The 15846-nt window shown below is 37.4% G+C and overlaps 1 protein-coding gene across 2 annotated transcripts in view; it reads right to left on the bottom strand.

The window, feature by feature from the left end:
• The window catches only part of LOC135215406 (RNA-binding protein FXR1-like), a 196816-nt gene that overhangs the window by 33272 nt on the left and 147698 nt on the right, over positions 1-15846 (bottom strand). The window contains exon 9 of one of the 2 annotated variants that reach the window (XM_064250006.1): positions 12207-12266. The exons of the other annotated variant lie outside the window; for it this stretch is intronic. Within the exon in view, the coding sequence (XP_064106076.1) occupies positions 12207-12266 (60 nt within the window). The remainder of the gene's footprint in view (positions 1-12206; positions 12267-15846) is intronic. 2 annotated transcript variants of the gene reach the window in all.

Below are 15846 nucleotides of genomic sequence, written 5' to 3'. Positions count from 1 at the left end.
GACACAAATGCATGCAGATGATTTACATCTTGGTTCCACCTGTTAGCATAGCCGACTTCGTGATTACTGTCACCCAAGTCTGCTTCTGCTTTACTAGAGTTGCCAGCGAGGTAGAGACCTATAAAGCTGGTGCACTCCAGATGATCTGTCAACAGGGGCGTGACCACAATGTGACTAGACCATATTGACCATACCATGAGGGCTAAGAAGTAAAGAAATATATATATATAATTATATATATCACCACCTGACCAACCTAGCCAAAAGTTAATGTGTGTTAACTAAGGCTTCAGAGTTAAGAAGTCGCCGTTGTCAGCGACTCCACAACTAAATTAAGAGCTCTTCCTAACCATTTTCTACAGGATAGGATGAGTAGTACTTCTTGCCCCCAAGATTGTGTCTGCAGACACGTATGGCCCTAGCGAGCAGCAGATCTCATATGCCATCTTCACATCTCGCAGGGAGTGTGAAGTGAACCCAGAGTTGCTTCGCTAAAATATGGTACTCAGGATGTTGCTGAGTGCCATGCTCTGTTGAAATGCTTCCGAGGCCGCGCCCTCACCTCGTGAGCATTCAGATAAAAAGATTTCAAATCTTTTTTTTTTTTTTTTTTTTTTTTTTTTTTTTTTTTTTTTTTTTTTTTTTTTTTTTTTTTTTTTTTTTTTTTTTTTTTGAAAGAACTCCTTAACCCTAAAACCAGGGTGGTGTACTTCGATATGGGCAAGTCTGGTCTTTTTCGGAACACTGCAGATTGCTCGACTGACTTCGACTTTCTTGATTTTAAGTAGATAAAACTTGAGAGACCTGACAGGGCACAGGACTCTCTCTGGCTCCTCCCCACTAACTTGTGCCATCCTTGCTTCCAAGATCCTGGCCCAAGGACAAAAAGGGTTTCCATTCTTAGGCCATAACGAAAGGCTTAGAGAGCACACCTCCTTGTGTTCTCTAAAGCCAAAACTTGTGACGATGGCTTAAAATCTCACTAACCCTCTTTGTCGTATCTAGGGTGGTTAGAAGAAGGCCTTCCTGATCACATACAAGAAGTTAACAGGCAGGAGAGGTTCGAATGCTTTGACATCAAGAACTTCAGACTACGTCTGTACTAAAGTCAGGTGAACGACCAGTTGACCAGTCAGACGAATCAAGGACAGCAAGGCTGTACCCTGAAGACCAAAAGGCACTATTCTTAGCTGAAGGATGAGTGTCTGGACTGCCTGGGCGATTCAATCTAAGCAAACCTTGGGGGTGTATCAACGCAACCCAACGTCGTCCGCAATCAACTTCGTCAATAAGAAACTCAGGGCTACTATATGTCGCCTGATCTCGCACGAGTGTCTGACTCCGAGAAAACAGGCGAGACAAAAAGTAGATGGTGAGCTAGAATCGAGATTCCACAGACTCAATGATCGTGAAGGTCTTTGTTGTTTGACAGATGCAAATCTGTCAAACAACATTCTCTGTTGTCTGTTCGCACTGGCAGAATTTTCAAAACTCTCGGCAACCGCTAGACCACTGGTAGTTCAGGTGATCTCCCCCACGTTCCCGTGGCGTTGGTACTTGGAACTAGTATTCCCTAGTATTCCCGTTTTCCTCAGATTTTCTCTGAACCCTGTCTCCTGAGGGGAGGAGGGTGGGAATTTAATTATATATACCTGCCAGGTAAGTATGCATAAAACTTTATTGTATCATAACAATATCATTTTTATGCATGACACTTACCTGGCAGGTATATATATAGCTGATTGACACATTTGGAGGTGGGTCACAGACAGCAATATCGTCATAATTCAAAAATTAACTAATTTTTTAAATTATTTATTAAGTTCCTTACCTGCTAAGGTAGCTGACTTCGTAGGTCCTGCCTCTTAGCCTGCTAAACCTTAGTAGCTCTCAACTAGGATGTGACCTGTTTGTTGAGAAAGCTAACAACAAGGGTCTGACAACTGGACGTGACCAATTTGTTGACAGGAAACCCTAGCCCTCTCTTACCAGGGGCATTCATGCTAGGATAAGTTAGACCACCTGAACCACACACAAAGCTAACGTAACACATTACACTTCACATACTGAAGAGGAAATAACCCTCTCAGACAACCATAAAAAGAACACCACTTAATTAAAATACCTAGCATGTTAGTAATCTATCGAGACGATTCGTACGGACTTTTGCAATCCTGTAACGAACCTCTAGATGATCGTTACATTCTACGCCTGTTGTTATAATAGGCTCTTTCTCGTAAACTCGAGCAGGGACCGAGAGAAGATACTTCTTAAGATATGAGAGAGCTGTGGAATATCAGAGTTGATGTGGACCACTGGTTCCCAAAAACTCGTTTCGAGGACTGGAGGGACGACCGAATTGCATTTACTTCTTTCAGATTAAGATCCAGGACATCTGAAACACTATCCAGATGTCGGCACCTCCTTTCTATCATGACGCACTGAGAGATGTTCAGAATAATTCCTAGATCTTGAATAATATTTCAGTTTCCCGGTAGTAAAAAACTGTGGTCTGAATTGCAGTCTATTCGGGGAAACAAACTTCTTCAGGAAGGAAATGGTCCCCAGCAAGCTCATCCATTCCCTCCCCGAGTATGCTTACTTCCCTATAAGGCTGCGCTTTGCCTAAGCAGGAGAGCATATAAAAGTGCAATGTTGCGGTAGACTCGTAGTTCTATACCGTGCGGTAACGAGCACCGAAAGGATTAAGAGATAACTCTGTTTGAACATAGTAAGGCAAAACTAATGCAACGTTTATTCATTCACGTAAGAAATCCCCTCAATCTTAGGCTAAAGTCCGTGATTGTAGGACAGAGATACAGTTAGTCAGTCAATCCCGCAGGAGAGACGTAACCGCCAGCACAGAGATACGGTTAGTCAGTCAACCCCGCAGGAGAGAGAGACGTAACCTACCGCGGATGACCCCGCACGATCTGTTACTGGCTCGGTTGGAAGTTTGGAACTTGGACAGTCAGACACAGCAGCAGCCAGCAGCTTACGAACGTCGTCTCTTAACTTTATGTCTGGGTTGCCAGCTACCCTATTCTACGAAGAAATAGGTCCGTTATTTTTTGAACAAAAAGAGACTCTCAAGCTGGTATATTTAAGCGAAACAGAAAACGCTAAATATATAGATGCGTTTGTGTCGTCAGAACACTACCATACAACGGTAAAAGATAAATCGGAAACTCCTGGAAGGCTGCAGGGAGTGACGATTAAATGTCCTTAAAATAGTAGACAATAGACCTCTCGGTTGCCATCCGAAGAGGTAACTACAGCAAGCGTGTATGACTTGAACCAACCAGTAGTAAAATAACGCAAGGCAAAAAATTTTTATTATATCACAATAAAGTTTGTTCATACTTACCTGGCAGACATATATATAGCTGAATTCGGAAATACAGCTACATACATATCTGACAGGCAAGTTTCATGAACAAAACTTAGAGAATCGAAGCAGACAGCTCAAGCTTCTTAAGATACTGGACATAAGCGTTCATTGACGTAGTCTACCAGTCTATTTCTTGTACGAGTCTGCGAATGAGGAAGGAGAGCTCTTCCGAACCTTGTCCTTATTCGCTTACGCAATATCAAGTTAATGAGATGTTTTGTCAATGAGAACTAACCCATTAACGGTACAGAGAGAGATTTTGTCAATGAGGGGAGACCCACTTACTTGACAAAACGATAGTATATTGTCAATGGGGGAAAGTCACTGAATTGACAAAACTTAATCCAGGAAGTCGAGCCTTTTATTTTTCGATTCCCGTCTCAAACAAGGAAGGGACAAGAATCCTGTTAAGAGACTGGGCTTACGGTAGGTAGAACGACGATGCTCAATCGGCATGGAAGTCTCGACTAGAAACTAACAAAATCTATCATCTGAAAAACCCTTTCAGATGGTCTAAAAAGCTTTAAATTTATTGGCAGTATGGCAAAGGAAGTCCTGTCTTGCGCTTTCCTGAAGAGCGTCCTTTTGATGAGTGCCTTTGCAAGAATCCTACTGAACGTTGCCGAAAATCCTGACGTTCAGGACGTCGAGCCTTTACATAACCCGTAACTGTCTTATCTCAAAGTCTTGACTGAGGTAGAGAAAACGAGATCTTCCCTTGAGCTTTCCTTAACTCCATCCACCTTTGCGAAAAGCAATATAATATTGACAGAGACCTCTTGAATTCACGAAACCGAGGTCTTGCTGGGTTTCGAAGACGAAGTTCTGTTCACTTTCTTGAGGCTCAAATCTTAAACAAGAGCTTGAAGAGTTCAACAGAAAACATTCTGGTGCGCGCTCGGCGTCCACTGGGGCGAGGACGCTCGGCGTCCTGGTGCACGCTCGGCGTCCACTGGCGAGGACGCTCGGCGTCCACTGGCTGAGCGGACGCTCGGCGTCCTGGTGCGCGCTCGGCGGCCACTGGCGAGGACGCTCGGCGTCCACTGGTGAGTGCGTCCATCCGAGCGTCCTGTTCAAGCCGATCGTCCAAATAAGCGTGCAGAAAAGCGTCACGCTCCTGACAGGCGTCAAAAACAAGCGAGAGAAACTGCCTTCTTTTTCCTATTTCTTGGTGGAAAGAAGTACACGTGATCAGGCAACTTTCGCCTTCTTACTTCTCACTGAAACACATAACGAGGGAGAAGGGACGTGAAGCGTCCTCTTCTATAAAGCTTCTTAGAGGGCGCGAGTCCTTCCGAGAGCTCCAACCCTTGTGCGGGGAGGACGCCTCGGAGACGAGAAGCAATCCTTCAGGATTCGTGCATGTGCACGCACTTTGGCAGTCTGGGTATTTTCATCAGAAACTGCCGAAGGCACGCCAGATCGGTGGGGTTCCCTGTAACCCTCCTTCGGCTTTCGACATGCCCTCTCCCTTGGTTCTGGGAGTTCGACAGAGGTCTAGACCTAGAGGCGTTATAAGGCCGATCTGACGCACCCTCCACTACACAAGGGGCACTGTCACTGCACTTAGCCACTTCACTATTGCTCTCTAAAGCAAGCACTTTAGATTCTAAGTTACGAATCGAAATAGTATAAGAGAAAGGGCAATAACCTCTACAGACACTGTTTTAGGGCCCGAAGGCAACATTACAGGGTTAGGCGTAACAAAAACAGAAGTAGAACTCTTCACAACAATGAAGGAGAGCGATCACCTCTCGCAGACATAGTCATAACCCGTAGGCCATACTACAGCGTTAGGCAAAATAAAGTCTACCGGAAGGTTAGCAGTATCACTACCCTGACTTTCGTAATTGATTAATTGCGTACATACTAAACAAACTTTTTCCTTACGGAATTAGACACGTTTACTGATTAATTGCGTACATACGAATCATACTTTTTCCTTACGGAAATAGACATGTTTACTGATTAATTGCGCCCCCCAAGTGCGGAACTACCGAAGCTTTCGGTAGCCACACCCTATCTTTGCAGACAACACCCTCTGAAACTAGCCTAACTAGATTCAGATATCTTATGCAAAAATGAATCAAATTCAAATCAATTTAAGATAGCGTATGCCTAGCCACAAATCCAAGTAAATAAATTAAAAGACAATTAGGATACTTAGCGGCAAATGAAGTTTCCAAAATCCTAAGCCGGAGGTACTGAAAACAGGTGTTTTCAGTACCGGCGACAGAAAATTTATGAATAGAAAATGGGAATGGTTCCTGATACCCGCCTCCCAGCGGCGGGAATGGGTACTAACCACCTGGCCGACCACTGCGTGTGTCGGAAGTTTTTTAAATTCTGTCGGACTTCAGAAAATACAGCTATATATATACCTGCCAGGTAAGTGTCATGCATAAAAGCTCTCATTTGAGATCAAATACACCTATACATACTTAGATACTTGTATAAATTTTTGGATAGACAGATAATGGGTTTTAGGGTAAAGACCAGGCAGTGGGATCCACAAGGTTGTTTAGCATCATAATGAAATGTTAAGGAAGCTAACTAATGACACAAAGGGTGATGTTGAAACTTGATTAAAAATTTAAAGGTAAAAATTGTCTAATAAAAAAGGCTAAAAATTAAATTTGCATAAGAAAATAAATATGTAAAAAAAGGCTAAAAATTAAAATTTGCATAAGAAAATAAATATGTCAATTAAAATGACTGTAGTTAAATTTTTGTGGATCTCGGCTTCATCCATCTGTAACAATCACACAACAAAAAAAGAAAGCAAAAACCATAACACCAAGGCATAGAGAGGGCATGAAGTATGTAATAAACCAGCTTCTATGTGAGATAAGGTAGCACACATCTTACAAGGAAGACTGTTAAGAGAGGACTGAAGCATCACACAGCACAAGAGGGGGAAGTGAGGTCACTCTCTGCCCACTGGCTATTACTAAACCTTGTTCTATTTTTAACTGGCTCCAGCTATCACTTAAGAGATTTATTATTAACCTTACTACAAGACCATAATGAAATAGGCATTCTCAACTAGATGTCTTCAAACAACTGCCTTCCCATAATCAACTTTTAATACCCTTCTCCAAATGCAACGAAAAATTATTAAAAAAGTATGCCTCATTAGATGTTCCAAACTTTTCTATGTGGACCTATTTTTTCTACTGTCTTTCAATAGGCACAATATTTCATAATGCAATTCACTTCACCCAATACTGTTTTCAAATAAAGCATACACACTCAAGTATTCAAACTCAAGTATAAATTCAAAAAATTACAGCAAGACCTGTACACTCTCAACCATTACAGTCTATGTATCACTACTTTACCGACTGGTTAAATTTATATTACAAGCAAGGTATGAAATTCTTGAAAAGCTGAAGAATTATTCAGAAAAGCTATTTCAGGATAAAAATTTACACATTTTACAAAAGGAATCAAGACTTCAATATAATGGTTATAATAATTGCTAAGCCAGAGCAGATTTGGTTAACCTTAAAAAGAGAACAGCAAGAAATAAAGAATTTGACTGACTTGTGCGATTTTCAAAAACATGTGCTCCTCAATATCTAACTTCAACATTATGTTTTGTTCGTTTGTATGGTGATTTTACGTTGCATGGAACCAGTAGTTATTCAGCAACAGGGACCAATGGCTTTACATGACTTATGAACCACATCAAGAGTGAATTTCCATCACCAGAAATACACATCTCTCACACCTCCTCAATGGAATGCCTGAGAATCGAATTTGCAGCCACCGAGGTGTTACACTAACACTATACCAACCACGCCACTGAGGCGCTTTCAACATTATGTTACCCTTTATGTAATGCATACCAGCTAACTGGCACTAGTTTTCAAATTAATATAGTATTACAGACTTTAATTCTAGTACAAAATTATGGTAACTAAAACAGGCACACACTCACACGTCTTTCCTACCATGCTTCAGAAAAAGGAAAATCAATTATATAGTACTAGTTTAATAATAATTGTATCTATACAGAGGACATCTTGACAACATCAAAACAACAGTATAGAGATACAGAAGAAGTATGTAGTATCTGGAATAGGGATCTGAAGGGAAAAAACATCACAAAATGGGCAGCAACTTGCAATCACCAAAGACCAAAGGTAGAAAGTAATACAGTGAGCTGAGGGCTATGAGTAGACTATCAACAGTGCATTGGTATAAAAGCCAAAAAATTATGCTATCTTCAATTAATTGAACTTCATTTGTGCTTAAGAACTCCACAAAAGCAATGTTCTCACTGCTTATGTGGGCATAATCTTTCATGCATCAAGAAGTTTAACCAATATTTCAAATGTTAATCAATTATGCCTCTCACTTCCTGAACAATAGAAATTTAGGAACTATCTCCAATCTCAACATGCTACATTCTTTTATATTTTTAAAAGAAAATGAAAAGGAAAGTGATCATGCAGACCAGGTTATCCACTTCAGGACAGGCAATGTACATCAGCTTACAACAGCAACCTAACCCCGTAATCTAAACTCCAACACCCAAAGGTTGCTTTTTCTCCACTAAACAAACATCAGGTTATCATTTTGGAGCCAAATTTTTATAAGGCTGCAAATTAAGTGTGAATCTAATAATATATACAGCAAAAATGTTATTACATCCAGAAAGATTAGGTGTTACTGCTTTTCATAGTTAATTCAAGACTTTAGGCCTTAACATAGGGCCTAAGAGTTCCAACACGTAGACAGTCACAATCCCTACTTCCTATTCTCATTCCACAATCTTCAAAGCCACCTCTCATAATAGTTCCCACATCCTAACACACAAAAATCTGTGGCAGATATTGAGGAATAAAGGAGGAAAATCTCCCAAAACTTCGGGTACTGATCTGTCTCCCTAGGTGCCTGGTTGAGTAATTAAGCAAATATCAAGACAAAACTTATAGGAGTATGCTAACTGTTATGATCCATTCAAAAGAAACTATTAGTCAAAAAGCCCCTATATTACCTTCATTATTTGCAATGCTCTTACTAGATAAAAACCATTTCTACCAATAAAATCAAAATACACACACATTAGGTATGCTGGGTTTGAGACATCTCTGTGTTTAACTTGCTGCATCATTTACTATACCTTTGGGCTCTCTTCCATTTTTTCTTTGTAGTATAACACATACATTCATTCATTCAATTATCATTCAATCTTGACCTTTGGCTATGTGGTATCTGCACTAAACCCATTGCATTCTACCTGTGAATTTTATAAACAAACTTCTGTCTATAGGTTGAAGAAGTTTCATGGCAGCCATCACAGGACAATTAAATTGCTTTAGCATAAAAATCAAATTAACTGTTGTCCATCTCTAACATGAAGCAAACATTAATAACAGCAATGGATACAGCTTCCAGACTTCCACAAATTACATCCCTCTCCAACTTATCCTTCATTACAATAACATTTATTATTGATATGTATCAAAGCAGAATAACATGGATTTAGATGTTTAAAAATCTTTGGCCCATATCTTTAACTTCTCATAAATTGCCCCAGTTTACAATAATGTTTAAAAGTAATTCCTCCATTACATAATTTTTAGTAAAAAGGCTATGCCCTTAACAAATGTACACATTCATGAAAAAATGGCCACTGCCAAATAAAGCAAGTTTCCATTGATTAGAATGCATAACCACAATGAGTGAGAGTGCACAAAATATTGTATGAACATTGTGTGCAGCAGTTAAAAGTGAGGGTAAAATAAGCAGGGTTAGAAATTTTCTATATATGCCACAAGCAACCATACCCATAGAATACCATGAATAGCCTACCCACTTCAATCGACTGCATATGAAATGAGCAACTGCTTGTAATAGGCAGTGATATTAAGGCAACTTGACAGAAAATGGACGTAAGCACTCCACAAAATGATTAGCACACTGAAAGCATGGACACTAAAACGCTAGAGAAAGATGGTGCATAGAATATGCTCTAACAACCATTTAAAAAATAATGACCACCATTCAAAGGAAACGAACTGCAACTTGGAATGATTCTACCTAGAAGGAAAGAAAGTGTAAGCAATGTTGCGAATACCCATACATCATTCATTTTATATAAGTAAAATGTCAGGTTTTCCCATTACAAAGTAGTAAATGTGAAATTAGTTCTTTCACTGTTTTTTGTACACTAGGTCTGCTTTCCACCTGGTTCTTATCTCTCCCCAATCTCCCTCCTTATTTTCACTGCTCTCCTACTAGTCTTCACCCTTCTGCTACCATTTCTGCTACATCCTTGCTAACTGCTCTCTTCCCTTTTGATCACCTGCCCAATCAGTCTGAAATCAGGCAGTCTCCAGTACATTTTCCAGTTTTTGACATCCAGAAAAAATACTATATACCCAAATATTAGCTGAATAATGACCTAAATATGTGGCATTATACATGCAAAGGGGATGCCTTATGAACAGTATCTAGCATTCTGGAACAATCCAGTGCCTGAATAATTTCTACCATTTATACAAAAAAATTTTTCAAAGACTTAACAACATGAATACAAATTCTCCTGCTACTTTTTAGTAGTCCCTACTTAAGAAAATTTTGTCCAAATCCCTACAAAAAGTGTAATACTCCATGGCTATTACACACTATACTGCTATGCAATATTTGGTATATCTTTATATGGGATAAAGAAGCATTAACACAATTTCTTTATCACTCTCCGGACTTCAGAATTCCAGAAAACTAAATTAATCAAAAATCAAAAGAAAGCAACAACTGAATCCAATGGTACTAAATCTATGAGACTGATTTTGCAAAGAATATAATCACTATTATTATTTGGGGAAAAACTCTGTCACGAGAGTATATATAATGTTCTACGAGAAGAGGTCCACAATAACAAAATGTTGCGATTCATGTATAATTTAAAATCCTTTACAAAGCTTTTAAACCGTTCCCTGGGTTCATCTTTGGACTGAAGATGAACCAAGGGAAAGGTTCAAAAGCTTTGTCAAGGTTTTTTAAATTCTACACAAATCGCAATATTTATTATTGTGGACCTATTAGAACAAAACTATTATTATTATTATTATCATTATTACTATTATTATTATTATTATCATTATTAAGTAATCAGAGCACAGACCCAAAATACATTATAGTTCTAATTAAGTTGGTCACTACATATTCTAACTGAAGTCTATTAGGATTATTTCTTTGCAGTGACCTAACAACGATCAATACCTAAAATAGGGACTCTTCCCTTTTAAAAATTCCACACATTCAATAACCACTGATCAAACTCTTACATTTTTACTTCAAGACAGAAACCATCCTGGATTACTACTCCTAATACTGCATCTCTGTGATGCAGTTCTCAGGAGTTAAAACTGTTATAGAAACATGCACCTCAAAGAATTAAACCATCACATGCCTTTGTTCAACCCAATACTACTAAGTTTATTACCAACATTAAATGCTGGATGTAAACTGTCCCAACTTTATTTCCAATCTTATCTTTATTCAGCTATCAAAAATTTTAATATCCTATTTCTTTGCATTCCCCTTCAAGAGTCCCCCCCCCCCCCCGATTCATTACTCGCAAGGAAATAAAACTTCCTATATGTAAAGTACAAGAATAGCAACCTGAGAAGCACTTTGGATATTCACAATGCTAACTAAGTGACCACGAATCCCCAACCTTTATTTATATGCCCAAGTAATTAGAAATAGTTTTATTTTCGGACATCCACTGCCACTGTGCTTTTTGTTCAGACTAAATAGCTGAAAAATTAATCTAACTGATAACTATCTGATCAAACAAGATTTTCAAAACCAATAGAAAGTAAAACAGAATCCATAATGGTACAAAATATAAATTAACACAAAATACAACATGAATCAAAACATACTTTGAAATTCAAGTGTAATACTCATGCAACACATGTACTGTACAGAAGTTGATTTCTTTTCTGTTCTCACTGAATTAAACTCAAAATTACCTTTTAAATGGTTTGCAAAGATCCTTAAAAACTTGAGACAATGACTATTACTAATTGGCCATCAAAAATCATATCAAAATGAGATTAAATAACCGTACATTACAAAATCAAAAAAAGAATTGGCAACATACAATTATGACTTCACTTATATCAATGCAATTTATGAAAAGATAAGATTACCTGATATTTCTATTGATAACAGCCCAAGTTCTGCTATTTTACTAATGATAAGACTTTTTTTTAACATGAAACACACCAAGCTAGTATTCTATTAGATTACACTGTTACCACTCAAAGGAGCAATAACCATAAAGGAACAATGAATTCAAGTAGCATTGTCATATATTACACTTAAGACACAGTTTCAGTGAATTGATTGAAAATGCCACTTCTTATGTATGGCGCTGTCTGTGAATTTAGTCTTTAGCACAGAGTTTGCCACATTAAATATCATCTTGTCCCCCAAAAGCTACAAAATATCTACACCAGCAAATAAAAAATGCACTAAGGTATGAATGAAGAACAGGACATGACATAACTGCAAATTGAAACAAAACATTACAGAAAATGACAACAATCAGTCTGAGGAACAGTTAAAAGAAGGGAGAACTATACATGAAGTGATAAGCAAAACAAAAGACTGCCAGCTTTAAAACAACAGTCACCTTGAACAGGATGAGTCACTCCAAGAAATTTTGCACGATCATTTACACAGCTACTGTTGAATACCATTTTTGGAATTACAACTACTACAAATTATTTACATGCTTATGAGACCGATACAGCCCATACTTAAAACTATATGAAAGACAAAGTGTTACCATATTAAGGCAGGACTTGAGTAGCGCTCGCGGGTAGACGGAGGAGCCCTCCGATGCATCCTGTTTGTGGAAGTAACTAGAGTACAGTATTTCATGTCAATAATGCATTTTAGATACTCCATCTACATCACCACCAATGTTAAGGAGATAGTTAAGGAGATAGTACAAGCTAACAATAACTACTATAGCTCAGGAGAATTCCATTATTAACGACAACATAAGTTAACAACCCCGAAAACCCAAACCATATTGTCAAGCAGTTGGTATGGTTTCAACTTTTTCATAGTACTGAGTTGAAAATCCCTTAACCAAAAACAATTTATATTTATTAACTTTCAAAAACCGAACGAGCCAAAGAGCTCTGGTTTAAATGACATGCATGTCAAGGGCACGATTTGTTACTATAGCAATACTTCAGAAAAGCCAAAAATAAATAAAATGCAATGTTAATGGAATTACTCCGTGCAATCTCCTGGCTGTAGTATAAACTTAAGATTACTAAAAGAGAATGACCCAATTGCATCCCATTCATACCACTCAAAATTGATCAAGGGATGTTTATATGGCCAGTCTTAAATTTCCATATATGGTATTGTATACCTTTAGTAATAAAAATTATCAATTCAGCATAAAAACAAGGAATAGATACCATAATAATAATCACTGATGAAATCCAAAGCATAATCAAATATAACTGCAGTACAAAACATAAAAACCAGTACAGCTTCTCTTCAACACCCAAGAACTGAAGCTTGCACATCCCAAATAAGGACCTTAAGAGTTAAAACTCTATAAACTTATTCCATTTCAAGATTCCAAAAGACAGTGAAAAATGCAAAAAGACTCCAAATATTCTCCGGGAAACAACTTTAACCCATGGCCAACTTTCACCAATGGTAAAAACTTTTGTAGCACAACTCTTAAAAATTAAACTTAACCCAAAATGAAATACACAACTTTCCGCATCACTCATCCTACAAGCCACCCAAAACAACTTTCTGGATTTACACAAAAATTCAATCAGCACAGCAGCGCAACGAGATAACGGCCGTGGTATATAATACTTCTGGATATATCGGTGCAAAATGGAAATATCAATTTGAGGGTTTTTGCCTCCGGGCCTAGTGCCAAATATGTAATACTTACTATCATATCATATTATAAAATACAAACAGAATATACTACATCATTTCCATGGCTCTTTTAAAAAGTTAACTATTCTCATATTATTGTATTATAAAATTCAGGCAAAGTGATCAATGTTATGGTTTGGAAATCAGCTGGGGACAATTACGAGGTCAGTTTATTTTGCCATATTTAACTCAATTCAGAGTGCTTTCCTTGCAAGTTAGCATAAATGAATCTCTAGATACTCTATATAAGACTAGGTTATAATTGACAAGGTTATATTTCATTATACAGTGTTTTTAAGTAAAAATATAACTTAAATAGGTCTCGTTGTGAACTAAATTTAGCTCTCTTTTTCATGGTAGATGGTGCTGGGGGCATGTTTTTATTTATGTGTAACAAATCAAGACATCCAGTTCACTATTTCCTCTTCATTTCATCATGTGAACTTTACGTATTTATCTTTTATCGGCGTGAAAATTACAGTAAAATGCGTTCTTTTATGCTCAGTAGTTTAAAATACTTTTCTCTCCAATTTTATTTACGGTCGAGTTTGATGGAATATCAAAGTTTACAGGAGGTTAATCCATGTTGCCAATGCACGATAATTTATAACTATAAGCAGCCTGAACATTGTTTTCTCAGTTTCAGCTAAAACTTGCAGCCTAAATTTAGTAATATGATGAGATATATTTCCTTGCTGATCTTTTCACCATAGCAAATAGGAAGAATATAAAAATATATCAGTCCTATTCTATTTAACGTCATTTGTAACACTACTACGGTATGTAATCATTTACTATCGTAAGATGGTTGAAATGCGATTTGGTTGTTCTTAGCAAAACAGCCGTTTCTCCTTCGGTTGTAACACTATTAACAATACTTTTCTCATTCTCTTCTACATTTTTATCCTATTTAACTAAAAGATGGGATAAAGAGATGGAGGAAAAGACGTTAGTACATGAGATACATGATATAATCACAAGTATATACAGTAATTTTTGTTTGTTATTTTGCTCAAATATTTACCAAGTTTATTGTACAAAAAAAAATATGCTAAAGCTTTTACTGTCCAGCAGTTTATAATTTATATTAACAATAAAGCTATATCTTACTTCCCATGTACTGTTTGTTTATATAAATACATATTACATATAAGCTATATCGCAAAAAATTAATCGAAATTGGTACTATGAGCAAAAAAGACTATGCTTACGTATAAAATGAATAAAAATGGGTTGCTATTTGATGACTGAAATTTTGGGATGGTTTGGGGTGTATTGCTGTTTGAAATTTTTAAATGTTTTAAAATGATAATGTATGATATATTTTTGTTAGAACTATCAAATTAGGCAAAGAACTGTTAACTGTTATGAGGTAAAGGGCAAAAATATACCTGAACTTCATAGCAAATACACGCACTCACAGATATATCCAACGAAATATCGGAGTTTCTTTTATAGCGGGGTCAGATAAGATGCTTTAATCCGTTACCTCAGCGAGCTACTGTACTGAACACAAACTGACTGATTATGCCTTTATAGCTCTCCATACATCAAGTCAAAGCATTACAAACTCAAATTCCAACCAATTATGAATAAAAATAATTTTCAATTTGTCCTTTGTGCAAAACATAATGGTACAACTCAATTCTTCCCTACTTTCCTACTAGGCAAATTCTGAGCAACGACATTCATCAATCTTAAGAGATTCAACCCGTTCATCTTCCTCCCACTAAGGTCAAATGTTTCCGATGGTTAGAACACTAATTCTGACCATGGCCACACCTGAGTTTTAATGAATTACTTCAGATCTTTGCTGGTTACCAATTATCCTCCCACTCTTTGATTTTAAGCATGACATTACACAGGTTGTAATCTAGAAAGTTTTATCCAATTCATATCTGGTCACCATCTCCAGATGTTAGTAGGCTTACAATTGCCAGGGTCTTCGCAGGGTCAAACTTAAATCATTTCTTGCAACCTTTAATTCTGCATGACTGCTTCTACCTTGTTAGCCCAACTTTACTCAACTTATTTTTTTGCTTTCCTCTTTTTATAAGTACTTTATTAAATAAAACAAATATAATACATCCCAGACTTTTTCTCATAAATCAATTTGAGAAAATTATTTTCCTACAGAGCGCCTTCATTTCCCCATTAACCTTCCCGTGATGGTGGTCAGTCATATAATTCTACTGCAAACTTCATGATGTAAATATCACATTGTTCCTAGTGCAGATAATGGTCTTGGACTACCTCAATGATGAATTACTAATGGTAACAACTTTCAAAACTGAGCCAAATGCTTTCACAAAGAAAACTGAGGGGCAACTTCAGTCACTATACTGTTATCCCAAAAGGATAGATATGAAGAGCTCTGAGTGAAAAAAGTCATCCTTTCTTACAGGAATGAAAGTTCCTTTAAATATTCTTGCTATTGGGATAACCATGATAAGGCCTGGCAAGGACAAATACTCCACTTAAGTTACTTTCAAGATAGTTTAACAGAT

Source organism: Macrobrachium nipponense, chromosome 5, assembly GCF_015104395.2.
Source record: "Macrobrachium nipponense isolate FS-2020 chromosome 5, ASM1510439v2, whole genome shotgun sequence".
In the NCBI taxonomy this organism is placed as follows: Eukaryota; Metazoa; Arthropoda; class Malacostraca; order Decapoda; family Palaemonidae; genus Macrobrachium; species Macrobrachium nipponense.
This window is presented reverse-complemented; position numbering and strand designations above follow the sequence as displayed.